This window comes from Lagenorhynchus albirostris, chromosome 9, assembly GCF_949774975.1.
Source record: "Lagenorhynchus albirostris chromosome 9, mLagAlb1.1, whole genome shotgun sequence".
NCBI lineage: Eukaryota > Metazoa > Chordata > Mammalia > Artiodactyla > Delphinidae > Lagenorhynchus > Lagenorhynchus albirostris.
Window position 1 is genome coordinate 24,557,052 of NC_083103.1, and position 15,005 is coordinate 24,572,056.

The window sequence follows — 15,005 nt, forward strand, 5'->3', positions numbered from 1 at the left end:
CACGACACTGTGAAGGTGCCCAGTGGAAGCATCAGGTTTGGGTCAGGAGGCAGAAGCAGGAGCAAGAGGCAAATTTAGGCCAGAGCCTTTATTGGAGTTTGCACTGGGCAGGGCAAGTAAACAGCTTGGGATTGGCTAATTTGAACAATAAATGGTGGGCTTTGGGCTATAGAGGTGTTCTCTCATTGCCTGGTACCTAGCCCTGAGACAATTTAGGCAGGGGAAATAGTGGCTCGGTGTGTGACAGTTAGATAAAGGGGGTGGTTGGCTTGCATATGAGAGGTGCGTCCATGTAAGTTGTTTGCTATCTTTAGGAACAAGCTAGCCCTGGGGGGAGGGGGGCAGTCTCTCCCCAGCCAGCAGGATTTTTAGGATGTCAAAACATCATAAGACACAGAAAATAAAAAATGTAATTAATACAGTGGGGGGGAAGGAGAGGGGTTATAAAATTAGACAAAACCATAATTATAAAGCATTAATGGCATGGTGAATAGAGGAAATGGAGTGTTTTATTGTTGGGGGGTGGGTGAGATGGGAGGGGTAGAATCATTTCCACTTTTCCAAATAGTTAGGAAAAAACTTTCTCCAGGATGTGGAAGAGTTTGGAAAACTTAGTGAGGGATGTATACTTAGGCTTGGGAAATTAACATTTATTGAATATCTAGCCAGGCACTTTGCAAAAATCTTTATCAGCATCCATAAACCACTTTAGGGAATGGTTGGTTTTTAGAGTAAACAAGCTCATAGAACTTAGGTATAGTTAACTAGTCCACCATCTCACTTCTAGTAAATAACAGATGTGTGAAGTTCGTGTCTGACCAGACTCCCCACAGCTGCTTACACCATATTGCCTTTGGAAAGAAACGGAAAAGAAGAAATCCGACAAGTGATGTATTCCTTAGCTCACAATCCATGACACGTCTCCCACCCCCATTTTAATACCATCTTGTCTAAGCTGAAGAGTGGCCATCATGTGCCTCAATCAAGCCCAGCCGGGTCTCAACCCATCCCTTCACACCGGAAGTACTTAACCCTCCGAGATTAAATCTTGGCAAAAAAAAAATCCATTTAATATACGCTTTGCATTGCCCTAATGGGCTGAAAAATAACCGTGACAACCTAATTGAGAGAGGCTGACCCTTAGATTCAGACCCCATGCACCGTTTACTTGGGAGGGCGTTAAAATTATGCCCTCGACGACCATTTCCCTAGTTTGGAAGAAGAGCCTCTAGTTGATTCCCAACTCTGCCCACTACAGAGCGGACAAGGTTCCTGCTCTGTGCAAGGGACACGCCGGGCGAGGGAAGCTGAAGGGAGAAACGAGGAATTTCTAGGTCGGAAAACGAAGAGAAGCGATGGATTTGGGGGCCAAGGGCAGAGAGAGAACTTACTGTGAGATTTGGGGGCACGCTTCGAGGATACCAGATGTAAAATTTCGCATGAGGGGCTGGAGTGACCCAAGCAGATTTAGTAATAAAGGCTCATAGGGGTCCGGGCTGGGCAAGTTTAGGGACCGGAATGGGAGGAGAGAGACCGGGAGATCTAAGGGTGAGCATGTGGGCACCTGGCAGAGCTCGCGCAGCTTGGCTAAAGAGGTAACCAAGACGCAGACGGACGCCACCGCGCTGGCCCTTGACCCGCAGGACGGTGGGCGGAGCCTTCCAGGGAGCCGCCCATCGGCCTCCCCGTGGGCGGGGCTATCCTGTCGGTTACACAACAAACCTGTGCAATCGGCTAGGGAACTGCGAGGGCGGTGGCGGAGGGGGCGGGGCCGGGGCGGGGCCAGGCCTGCACTGGGCCAGGCAAGATGGCGGCCGTGGAGACCGAGTCGGCGCCCCTGACCCTAGAATCGCTGCCCACCGATCCCCTGCTCCTTATCTTATCCTTCTTGGACTACCGGGACCTAATCAAGTAATGGGACGATGCGCACGACAGGGGTGGGGTCACGGGTGGGGGAGGAGGCGTAAGGCAAGAGGGACGGAGGCCCGGCTCGCCGACAGGACCTGGACTCCCGTGACAGCCAGGAGGTGACGCCAGGGCCGCCCTGATCCTGCAGAGCCACCCGGGGGCAGGGGCGAGACCGGGGCGGAAAGGGCCCCGCCTTGAGGTCTTCCTCCCGTCCCGGGCCCAGGCCTGAGGAGCGACAACAGCTCTTTCTCCCAGGCTGTGGCGAGGCCCAGTTGGAAGCGGGGCCAAGTGCTCCCCGCTGCCGCCGCGCGGACCCCAGCGCCCCGCACCTCCCGGCCCCCGTGGTCTTTGCCCGCTAAGGGCAGCCCTGGCCGCTTTGGAAAAGTCCCCGTCCGGGCCGAGCGCTCTTCTCTGCCTGGGCCAGGAGCCTGTAGAGTCAGGCGCCAAAGTGGGCAGGTGGGACGCCGGAGAGGAGCCAGGCGACCCCCTGACCCCTGGGTGCGACTTACGCAGCGACGTAATATCTGGCAGGGCTCACTTTCGGACTTCTGTGCTAGATAATTGTTTCGCTTTCAGCGTTCCTTCTCACGGTTGCATGTTGGATTTTGTGTTTTGGTACTGACTTCCGGTTGGTGCGGTACAGGTGACCATTTTCCCTCCTGTATGCTTTGGGTTTCCCAAGTTACCGGCATCTGTTCCAAAAATAAACACCGGTTGCTGGTAGGGGTGGTTAAATGCCCAGTTACTTCAGCGCTTGGGACCGTCTGGGATGGTGGAAGAAATGGCGCTGTTTACACCCTTGACAGCTGGTGGCATGGGTCTTTCTTGTGCCACCACATATATTTGTAAAGGAGGCAGACTCGCCCTCTTAAGGATAGGTAGGCGAGATTCGTTTTGTTTTGTTTTGTTTTTTGGATTAACCATTGGATTTTAGTCATTTGCTGATTGTACCCTGTGTTGTCAGGGATCCTTTTAGAAATACAGCCTTCTTGAAGTTACTGGTAGCTGTTGGTTGGTTTAGCTAAGTGGTGACAGAGGGATAATTCCAGTTTCTGGCTGCTATCTATATTAGTATCTGTAGCACTTTTATTTTTCTAGAAAACAAATTTTTCTCTACTCAGGCTTGTAATAAAGTTTATCTTTTTCTTTCGAAAAGGCTGTTACAGTTCCAAACTATTTTCATCTGAAATATTCTGTTGCTATAGCCTTTTAGAAATCTAACACATACACACACGCTTTTTGATCTGTGGGCCACATTGCTCCCAGAGTGATTTTTCTAAGACAGATCTGGCTGTCATCCTCCTTAAAAACCTATAATGCCCCTTGTTATTTACAGATTATAACCTAAACTTCTGGGAGCATTTAAGGCCCTTATTATTTGGCATAGTCTACTCTGGCCAAATAGACCTCTGCCAGCACACTTGTGTTTCTTTGTTCTGTGGCTTAAACTCCTGACCCTGCCTGGAATGCCATGCCCCCTTCTTCTGAACCTGGCAAGATGGAATTCCTTTAAGGACCCCCTCTCCCAAGTCCAGTCTCTACCTTTCTCCTTCCTCTGCAGAAGGAGAGGTATTTACCATACCAGATAGATTATGCATTTCTTAAATGTAACGACTGTCTTGTTTATCTTTGCAGAGTCACCATTTATTCAACAGATTTGCTTTTTTTGGGCGCCTGCTGTGTGCCAGCCTATTAAATGTCGGGGAAACAATAGTGAACAAGACAGACAAGGCCCCTCTCGTAAGCTTACAGTCTAGCAGGCAAGATGGAAAACAAATAAGTGCGTAATTACAAGAGCTGCTGTGTGCTATGAAGGAAGTGAACCAGTTGGTCTGTTAAGGAATTGATTCAAATTGGAAGGAGCTGCTGTATATGACGGATAACATAGAGCAGTCCTGGCAGAAGGAACGGTGTTTTCAGAAGCTGATTGGACAATAGCATAGCCTGTTGGAGGAGCTAGAAGACTGGTGTTGCAGGAATTAGGGAATGATTCACAGGCAGAGAGGCTTGGGAAGAGACTAGTGAGATCATGCAGGACCTTGTAAAACAAGGTGAGGAGATCGGATTTTATTTTAAATGATTTTGGTAGTAATCAACATTTTAAACAGAAGTGATCCCTCCATAAATGTTTGTGGAAGTGAACTGAGTTGAATACTGTATTAGGGTTCTCGAGAGAAGCAGAACCAATAGAGAGAGAGAGAGAGAGAGAGAGAGAGAGAGTGTGTATGTGTGTGTGGTTTTTTATAAGGTATTTGCCCATGAATTATAGAGGCTGAGAAGTCCTACAGTCTGCCAAATGCAAGCTGGAGACCCAAGACCGCTGGTGGTATAGTTTAAAGGGCTGAGAGCTGGAGAGCTGATGAAGTAGATCCCAGTCTGGGTCTGAAGGCCTGAGAACCAGGAGTGCCAAGGACAAGAGAAGATCAGTGTCTCAACTTAGCGGTCAGGCAGAGAGCAGACTCAACCTTCCTCTGCCTTTTTGTTCTATTCAGGCCCTCGATGATTGGAAGGTGCCAACCCACATTGGGGAGGGCCATCTGGCTAACTTAGTCCACCAATTCAAATGCTAATCTTTTCTGGCAACATCTCACAGACACATCAAGAAATAATGTTTAGGGGCTTTACTGGTGGCGCAGTGGTTAAGAATCCGCCTGCCAATGCAGGGGACACAGGTTTGATCCCTGGTCCCGGAAGATCGCACATGCCGCGGAGCAACTAAGCCTGTGCGCCACAACTACTGAGCCTGCGCTCTAGAGCCCACGAGCCACAAGTACTGAAGCCCACACGTCTAGAGCCCATGCTCCGCAACGAGAAGCCACCGCAATGAGAAGCCCGCGCACCACAACGAAGGGTAGCCCCCGCTCCCTACAACTAGAGAAAGCCCGCACACAGCAACAAAGACCCAACGCAGCTAATAAATAAATATGTTTTAAAAAAATAATGTTTAACCAGCTATCTGGGCATCCCTTAGCCCAGGAATGTTGACACAAATGCCATAGAATTTTATCCACAGAAAAGTTTCCAGTGTACTGCAACTTCTTTCCTGTAGTTTATAGCCCAAATTTGTCAGGTGTCCTGCCGATTGCTAAGCTCTGAAGATTATGGTACATATTTGCTGAACTGGATTGGGTTGGATTGAATTAGTCCATTGGGATCATTATGTAATATAAACTGCATAGTTTGAATCTCACTGTGTATCAGAATTACATGTGGCACTTTTTAAACATACACATGCCTGACGTACAGATCTCACCCCATGCCAACTGAGTCAGAAGCTCTAGGATAGTAGTTTTCATCCTTGCCTTGCATCAGAAATCACCTTTGGTGCATATTCCAGAGATTCTTTTATGTTAACTCTTGGGACAGTGATGGACTCTGAATTCACAAAACTGGAAGGATTCCTACGTTTGCAAATGTTAGTTTGGGCATCTCCTGAGCTTGGCAGAAAAGGATGAGAATTATGTTTGTATAAAATCTGAAAAATGAACAAAGGCTAATCTGTTTACCATCAGTTGTTTTTTAACATGCCCCACTTATGGCCTTGACAAATCCCATGTGATTTAAGATTCCCTTAATTGATTAGCTATTGCCCAAGTGAAATCTTTTATACCTACTTTCTATAACTTGTGATTTCTCTTCTGAAAGGATAGAAATGCATTTTTTTAAATCTTAAGTTCATTCTTTTTGAAAATTAATTATGTAGGGTAGGATTTACAGGATTCAAGCACTATTGTATTAGAAATCTCTGTATAAAAAGAAAATTATTTGTTTCTAACATTCCAAATTTTTGAGCAGCTGATAGTAACTTGAATAGCTATGGATATTGAAACAGAATTGTTGAGAATCTGACACCTTTTATAGGTGGGCTTTCCAATAGTTGCTATAGTTAAAAAGTGTTTTTGGCTGTAATATTTCTTTCTGTTAAGAAAAAATTAGAACAAACAAAAGCCCTGTGTATTTAATATCAAATGTCTCACAGATCTTAAAAAGAAAAAGCACTCTGTTTACACCTGAATAACGTTTCTATATGTAGAAATGATTACTGCCCCAATAATAAATATAGGAAAGCTCTTAGATTTGAAATTAACTCCAATGGTTTATATGTTTTATAGACTTTCGTATGAAAATTACAATTGTAGACATTTTGTGGTTTGTGAACTCAAATAGTTAAGATTTCACTACTCACAAGGTAATTATACTAGCTAACATGTTAAACAGGTTTTAGAAAAGATTGTTTTGCAGTTATAAAGGTAGATAGTGGCAGAAAAGCAAAAGGAATAAAACCTAACATTGAATATTTTCATCTTTACTTTTAAATTGTTTTCTTGTTTTCTTTTATACTAACTGTGAATCTGGTTACTGCCAGTTGTTGCTATGTCAGTCGAAGACTTAGCCAGCTATCAAGTCACGATCCGCTGTGGAGAAGACATTGCAAAAAATACTGGCTGATATCTGAGTGAGTATTTGGGAAATGTATTCTTGAAATTTGGCCCTTGGCTTCCATTAATGCTAGTCTATCCTGATTCTCCTCTCTAACCCTTGTCTCTTTAACCCCTTTGGTGGCCTTTCTTGTGCCTGCCAGTAAATGCAGGTGTTCTCCAAGCTGCTACCCTTGGCTCACTACTCTTCTCTGTCTGTGAAGTCTCCTGCATGCACTGTTGCACTTTGTAGAGACTACTTGTATGCTTCTAACTCCCAAACCTGAGTGTCCACCCCAAACATTCCCACTGAGCTCCAGATTTCTTTGCACAACTGTCTGCTGGATCTTTCTGTTGGATGACCCACAGGGTTCACTGAATTCAGTAAATTTTAATAAATTTGATAGAATACAAGGGTAGATGACAGAAGGTGGGAGTTGGGAAAGATGAAAGAGGGTAGGATCGCTAGTATCTTTTTCTTAGGTTGAGGGGAGTCAGGTAGTGACTGAAGTTGGTGAAGCAAGAAATAGAGGTTTAAATATACTATTTAAAGCTGCAAGCTACTCAATAGAATGAAAAATTAGTAACAGAGCCTCCAAACATTGGGAGGAGGAAGAATGAGGAAGAGAGAATTTTAAGTATTGCTGTATCCTGGTCTTTTACTTTGGGGTATCAGTAGATAGATATAAATTGGTAAACCAAGAACTAGAGGCATAAACATTTAGAATTATAGAGATAACTTCCAGAAATAACTAAAGATTTCTTTGAGAGGTTGGACTTAGAACAGGAGACTGCCTAGTTTTTCATCTTAAGTTCTTCAGTACTTTTTGGTTTTAATAATATATATGTATATTACTTAGATTAATAAAAAGATACTTCCCTTCCACCACTGCCCCCACCCTGAAAAACGCAGGCACATGTATACAACACCCTGAATTGTTCTTTTCCCCATCCCTAAACCTGATCCTCCTGCATTCATATCTTCATAGCAGTACCATCCATCCCGCCCTCCAAGCCAGAAACAGGAATCATTCTAGATCTCTTTTCTCCTTCTGTCTCTACATTCATTCAATTACCAAGCTTTTCTGATTTTAGCCCCTGTATATTTCTTGAATCTTTCTTCTCATTTCATCTAGCCACCACAGTTTTAGCTCAGTTCATCATCTCTTACCAAGACTGCTGCAAAACCCTTCCAGTCCATCTCTGTGGCTCTAGTGTACACCCTTCCCAAACCACAACCACAATTCTGCTCTTTTAACTCTCCTGTTAAAACTCTTCAGTGGCTCTCCATTCCCTACAGGATAAGGTCAACCTCATTAGTATGTTACCTTAAGGCCCTTTCTGGCTGCCTTATCCTGTACCACTTCTGACTCTTAAATTTATACTTCCTTCTTTCTCCCTGATTAGATTATACATTTTTGAAGGCAAAAAATGTGCCTTACTTTTAATATCCTCAGTAGCTAAGTAGACAGTAAATGTTTGTGGAATTGTACCAAATAGGAATGTTGAATCGTGTGATTCCTTTGATATGCTATATGATTCTCTAGCTAATCCAATGTAGATAAGTTAGATTAATATTATTGTATCATTAGATTCTCTAAAATAGAAAAATTAAATATATGTTTAAAAATTGTGTAACTGGCATGTTTTTAGGAGTAAGTTGAAATTCATATCCCATATACTATTCACATTATATCTTATCAAGGATTAGAAACTTAGAAAAAAAATAAGTAGAAAGTAAGAAAATAAGTGACTCATAATCCCACCATGCCAGCAGTAACTTGTTAAATTTTTTGATGTATGTGTCACTTTTTGTTATCTAGTCTTCACTTGTAGCTACAATAAATGAAAATGAAGACAAAAATAACCACAAATTCCCAATAAAGTATGTTGGTATAAGTGTCTAAAATATATGCTAATTTCATTTCAGAAGATTTTTAATTTTATTTTTTAAATCTATTTAGGGAAGAGAAAACACAGAAGAACCAGTGTTGGAAATCCCTCTTCATTGATACTTACTCTGATGTAGGAAGATATATTGACCATTATGCTGCTATTAAAAAGGCCTGGGATGATCTCAAGAAATATTTGGAACCCAGATGTCCTCGTATGGTTTTATCTCTGAAAGGTATTGGGAATGCAGGGTCTCCCTTCCCCATTTTAGTTTCATAGTATAAATAGGTAAAATAACTTTGGGTTACTATCATCTGTGCTAATCCAACATTATCTGTAATTCACCATTCGCATTTGGTCAAGCACATAGAAAGCCTAATTTGCTAAAAGGACCCTGGTTCTAGTGCTTGCCCTATTTTTGCCTACCTCAGCATCCACATGATTATTAGCAGTGAAAGCTTCTTTTTATCCTTACATTTGTTTTACATAAAGAAACTAGTAATGTTATTGTTGCTTGAGGATAACTTGTAATTTCTTTTAAAAGACTTCTTTTTTTATTTGAAAAATTGCCTGCTGTATCAACCCTCTTCCCTCTTTTTAGTACAAGTAAATGTTTATTTGACAATCTAATATTAGAAAGACCAAATATTACAGACTGGGTCTTTAAGCATGTAGGAGCAGCCTAATAGAGTAGGGAAAACTTTCATCCCTATTTTGACATTTACAGAATAATGAAAACTAAGATTTGAACTGAAGTCTATTTGACCTCAGAATCTATGCTGTCTCTACTATACTATTATTGTCCAATTTTGGCAGGAAATTATTAACAAGCTATTTCTCATTACTTTGATTTTTAAATTTATGCCCAAGAAATACATAAATGGATTGCAGATATATTGCTACTTACCTGCTTTAGCCTCCAAGTTTTTTTCAAGTTTCTCCACTAAAAGGAATTTTATATGTGTTTTGGTTTTGCTAAGCTGAAATTGGGATCAGTTCTTCTCAAATGTGTACCTTTTGAACTAAGGACTCTTTTGACATGGCATTCCTTTTACATTTCATATTTCTGCTGTACGTTTCCATGCAAATATGAATTTCATACAAATCATGATTGAATGGCCAGGTACTTAAAACTGAATTGCTAGGAGGTAGAAGAGAGGATGATTTGGCAGAGAGAGTACAGCTTTGAAAGAAAGTACCCTTGATTAATATTTTTAATAGGTTTTTTCCTTGGAAGAAAAGAAAAATATTATCCACTTGGTGTATGGGGTTAAATAATTTCAAGGGGAAAATAATTCAGAAAATAGGTATTTGGTAATGATAAGTAAAATATGTAAGGGTTTGCAATAGCTGTTATTTATTAAACACAAAGCTAGGTACTAAGCCAAGTACTGTATATTATTCCGTTTAAGTTGCCAAAATCCTATGAGGTAGGTCATTACTAGTCTTATTTTATAGGTGAGCTACCTGAGGCATAAAAGGCTAAGTAAGTTGTTTGCTATCACAAAGGAGAGCAGAGCTAGGATTTGAATATAGGGCTGACTCCAGAGATGTGGTCTTACCAGCTGTTGAAGGGAGAGAAGACCTATCCTATTTTGTTTAGAATGTGTTAGGAGTCTTAGAGAGCTAGTCTAATATTAGAATATTTGGAATATGGGAATATAGACATGGTTCTCCTTTGAGACACAGAGCTACCAGGAAAGGAAGAAACTAAGGATACATAGCAGCTTCTTCCTTTTTCCTTTTTCTTTTTTAATTTTTTGAGGGGACACTCAATTGGTATTCCCAGGCTCCCTGCTCACTGTTTTGTACTTAATGGTTGAAGGTGAGGTTGTCAGAGAATTCCTTGTCAGCCCCTGTTTTACTCCCAGGTGCCAGTTCTCTGGGGTCTTTGCCATAAATTGGAATAGGACAAAGGCTCTGATATCTAGAAAGCTGGGGATTCTATTAATGTAGACCTATGAGTTTTAGGGCTGAATCAGGAAACTAGCTGCTCATCTCAGGGGCCATAGTCCCTGACTCAGTTTCAAGGGTATAGAGATCACAGATAGGAAGGAAACTTGGAAAGCAAATAGGCACTGGGTTTGGGAAAATTTTTATTAAGTATCTTGAAATTATAGTATATTGATGTACATTCTACCAATCTATCTCATGGTATATATCTCATATCTTTGAATTTCATATTAACCTTAAGTATTGGCTTAAAATTTTAAAGTCAGAAGGGACTTTTAGAGATCATTTAGACCAGGGATTAGCAAACTTTTTCTTTAAATGACCAGATAGTAAATATTTTAGGCTTTGAGGGACAGATGGCCTCTGTCACAACTATTTAACTCTGCTATTGTGGGAAAGCAGCCATAGACAATATAACAACAAATGGGTGTGGCAGTGTTCCAAGAAAACTTTATTTATGGAAATAGGCCGCAGGCCAGGATTTGGCCTGCAGGCTGTAGTTTGTGGATCCCTGATTTATACCAGCCCTTTCATTTTACAGGTGAAGGAACAGGCTCAGAGTTTAGGTGACTTATTCAGGGTCCTGTAGCTAGTGAGTAACAGAGATAGAACTCTAATCTAGGTTTCTTGGCTCCTAGTAATCTTTTCACTGCTCCCTCATACAAATAGGCTGGGGGCAAGGGAAGTACATAAACACTTATTGTATGCCAGGAAAGCACTTTATTAAGCACATGAAGCTTATTTAATCCTCACTGTAATTCTCCTGGGTAGGTGGTATTATCTTCTGTCTTGCAGATGAGGAAACTGGATTAAAGAGATGAAATAACTTGCCAGAGATCACAGTCAGTCTAGTCATCCCTTGGTATCCACCGGGCATTGGTTTCAGGACCTGCTGAGGATATTGAAATATGCAGATGCTCAAGTCCCATAGTTGACCCTTTGTATCCTTGAGTTCCACATCTGGATACAGAAAGCCAGCTGTAATTGGTAGAGCTGAGATTTGACCCTGGTCTGCCTGGCTCCCAAACTCTATTATAGTAGGATGCCCCTCTAAATGTATTTCCTTATATTTGTCTTTTGCCATGTTTGCTTGTTGTTATTTTACTTTTTTTCTGCCTTGCTCTCTCTTTTCAAGAAATTCTTGGTTTCTTAATGTTACATGTTAAATGTCCAACGTGTAGCACTAACTATATAAATATTAGTGTTTTTTTTCTCATTCACCTTCTGGTTCAGGCAGCTATTCAGCTTGTTTTCTTTTGTATTGAACTTTTTAAAAAATAAACTTTTCATTTTGTACTAATTTTAGATTACAAGACAGTTGCAAAGATAGTACAGAGAATTTCTGTACACCCCTCACACAGTTTCAGTTTCCCCTAACATACCAACCCATGGGACATTTGTCAAACTAAAGTCTTCACTGGCACCTTACTACTAACTAAATTCTAGACTTTATTCAGAATTCACCAGATTTTCCATCAGTGGAATCCTTTTTCAATTCCTGCATCCAATCCAGAATACTACATTGCATTTAGTTGTCATGTCTCCTTAGTGTCCTCTGGTCTGTGGACACTTCCCAGTCTTTCTTTGTCTTTCACACCGTTGACAGTTTGAAGGAGTACTGGTCAGGTATTTTGCAGAATGTCCCTCAAACTGACTTTGTCTAAAGTATTACTCACGATTAGACTGGAGTAATGTGTTTTCAGGTTACCAGCGAGGTGAGGTGTGTCATCACATAGCTGGGGGTATGTGATATCCACAGCCTATCACTAGTGATGTTAATCAACCTATAGTAATGTGCACAGATCATAAGTGTACAACTCAGTGAATTGTCACAAGGTGAACATGCCCATTGTAACACCCGTCAGGTCAAGAAGTAGAATAATTATGTGTACCTAGAACCCTCTGTCTTTCTCAGGGGTAACCACTATCCTGATTGCTAATGCCACTGAGTAGTTTTCTCTCTTTTTGAACTTTATATAATTGGCATGATTAAGTATGTTTTTTGCATGAATTATTTCTGTTTCATTTGTGAGATTCAGCAGTGTTGTGTGTAACAGTATTTTGTTCATTTTTGTTACAGTATAAATACTCCGTTATATGATTAGACCACAATTTATACATTCATTCTACTGTTGTTGGATATTTGGGTTGTTTCTAGTCTTTGACTATTACAAATAATGCTGTAAATCATTTTTGATGTACATATGAGCATATTTCTATCAGGTGAATATCTAGGGTTGCGTTTTCTGGGTTGTATAGTGTGCTTGTATTAAACTTCAGAAGATACTGTTAATTTTCCAAAGTGATTTTACCACTTAACATTCCTACTAGCACTTTAATAATGTTGTCATTCTTTTTATTTTAGTCCTTCTAGTGGGTGTGTAGTGGTGATTTTAATTTGCATTTCTTTAAAGATGTAGAATGATAGTTTTATTTCTAGCTTTCCAATCCCTATATGTCATTTCTTTATTTTTCTTGCTTTATTGAACTGGCTAGAGCCTTCAGTGCAGTGTTGGATAGAAATGATAATAGTGAGTATCCTTATCTTTCTGACTGCAGAGGGAAAGCTTTCAACATTTCTCCTTTAAAGCTGATGTTTGCTGTAGATTTTTAGTAGACACTCTTTAGCATGTTGAAGAAAGTCCCTTCTGATCCTAGTTTGGGAAAAGGGTTTTTTGTTTTTGTGCTTTAAACAGATAATTGAGTTTTATCAAATGCCTTTCCAGCCTTGTCATTATCATATGATTTTTCTACTTCATTTTGTTAATGCTCTGAATTACATTGATTGATTTTCTGAATGTTAAACCAATTTTGCATTCTTGGAATAAACCTACTTTGCTTGGAATGTATTATCTTTTTTATGTATTGTTGGATTTGATTTGCTAGTATTTGGGGTTTTTACATCTATGCTCATGAGAGAGTTTGGCCTGTAATTTTCCTTTCTTGCAATGTTCTTGTCAGGTTTTGGTATCAAGATGATGCTGGCCTTGTAAACAAGTCGGGAAGTGTTGCCTCTTTTTCTGTTCCCTGGAAGAGTTTATGTAAGCTTGGTCTTATTTCTTGTTTAAATGATTAGTAGAATATACCAGTGAAGGCATTCAGTCCTGGAGTTTTCATTGTGGGAAGGTTTTAAATTAAGGATTCAATTTCTTTATCAGATTTAGGACTACTCAGATTTTCTACTTAGTCTTATGTCAGTTTTGATAAGTTGTGTTTTTCTAGGAAATTGTCTACTTCATCTACATTTTCTAATTTATTGCCATAAAGTTTTTCATAATTATCCTCTTCGTAATGCTTGTCAGATCTCTAGTGATTTCACCTTTCCATTTCTTATATTATTTGTGCTTTCTCTCTGTTGTTCTGGATCAGTTTTGCTAGGTAAGGGCTAATCAGTTTTATTAGTCTTTTCAGAGAACTGACTTTTGCCTTTGTCAATCCTCTCTATGTTAATATCTTATTTCTTATTTCATTAATTTCTCTGATTACTTCTCTTTAAGTTTACTGTCACTTTTCTCCTGACTTGAGATGATTACTTAGATCATAGATTTTTCAGCCTTCCTTGTTTTCTTCAAATGCATTTAGGGGTATAAATTTCCCTTTAAACATAGCTTTAACTTCATCCCACAAGTTTTAATATGCTGTATTTTCATTAACATGCAGTTCAGAATATTTTGTGATTTCTTCTTTGACCCATGGATTATATAGAAAGGTATTGCTTGATTTCTAAACATTGGGGGCTTTTTTAGTAATCTTTTTAATGTAATTTATATTTTAATTCCACTATGATCAGAGGATATACTCTATATGAGTTCAGTCATTTGAAATTTATTGTGATTTGTTATGTGGTCCGGCATATAATTTATCTTGGCAAATGTTCCATGTATACTTGAAAAGAATGTATATTCTGCCATTCTTGCCATTTAGTACTATATATATGATTAGGCAAAAACTGTTGATCTTGTTCAAATCTTCTGTACTCTTAATGAGGTTTTTGGTCTCCTTGTTCTGTTAGTTACTGAGAGAGGTATGTTAAAATTTCTCACTGTGGTAGGCAGGGTTCTGAGATAGGTCCCAAGATTCTCACCCACTGTGGTACATGCCTGGTATAATGATAGCTTCCCCTTGAGTGTGAGTTGTACAATGGATATAATTGATTTCTGTCTTGTGATTAGGTCATATTAGATGACAAAAGGGTTTTACAGATGTAATGAAGGTCCCAAATTAGTTGCATTTGAATTAATCATTAATCAAAAAGGAAATTATCCTGAGCAGGCCTGACCCAATCAGGTGAGCCGTTAACAGGAACTGGGCCCTTCTAGAAGTCAGAGAGATTCAAAGCCTGGGTGTGTCTCCTACAGGTCATGAATAAGCAAACTGGCACGTTGTGGAGAGGGCCAGGTGATAAGGAATGGCAGGTGGCTTCTAAGAGTAGAGAGCCTCAATCCTGCAACTACAAAGAACTGAGTTCTTCCAACAACCAGTGAGTTTGGAAGAGAACCCCAAGCAAAAGATGCATAAGGTGCACTAGCAGCCCCAGTTAACACCATGATTTCAGCCTTGTGGGACCTGAGCAGAAGATCCAATTCAGTCATGTCCAGAATTCTGACCTACAGACACTGTGAAATAATAAATGAGTGTTATTTTAAGCGGCTAATATTGTGGCAGTAGAAAACTAATACACCCATTATGATTACAGATATATATTTTTTCCATTTTAATTCTGTCATTTAAAAAATGTATTTTGGGGCTTCCCTGGTGGCGCAGTGGTTGAGAATCTGCCTGCCAATGCAGGGGACACGGGTTCGAGCCCTGGTCTGGGAGGATCCCACATGC

General features: G+C 40.3%; 1 protein-coding gene across 4 annotated transcripts in view; it reads left to right on the top strand.

Annotated features, from left to right (window-relative positions):
• The first annotated feature begins 1,789 nt into the window (after nucleotides 1-1,789).
• Nucleotides 1,790-15,005, top strand: part of FBXO3 (F-box protein 3) — a 32,421-nt gene continuing 19,205 nt past the window's right edge. For all 4 annotated transcript variants that reach the window (XM_060159437.1, XM_060159438.1, XM_060159440.1 and 1 more), the window contains exons 1-3: nucleotides 1,790-1,911; nucleotides 6,275-6,364; nucleotides 8,291-8,454. In XM_060159437.1, coding sequence (XP_060015420.1) covers nucleotides 1,808-1,911; nucleotides 6,275-6,364; nucleotides 8,291-8,454 — 358 coding nt within the window. In that variant the 5' untranslated portion in view covers nucleotides 1,790-1,807. The remainder of the gene's footprint in view (nucleotides 1,912-6,274; nucleotides 6,365-8,290; nucleotides 8,455-15,005) is intronic.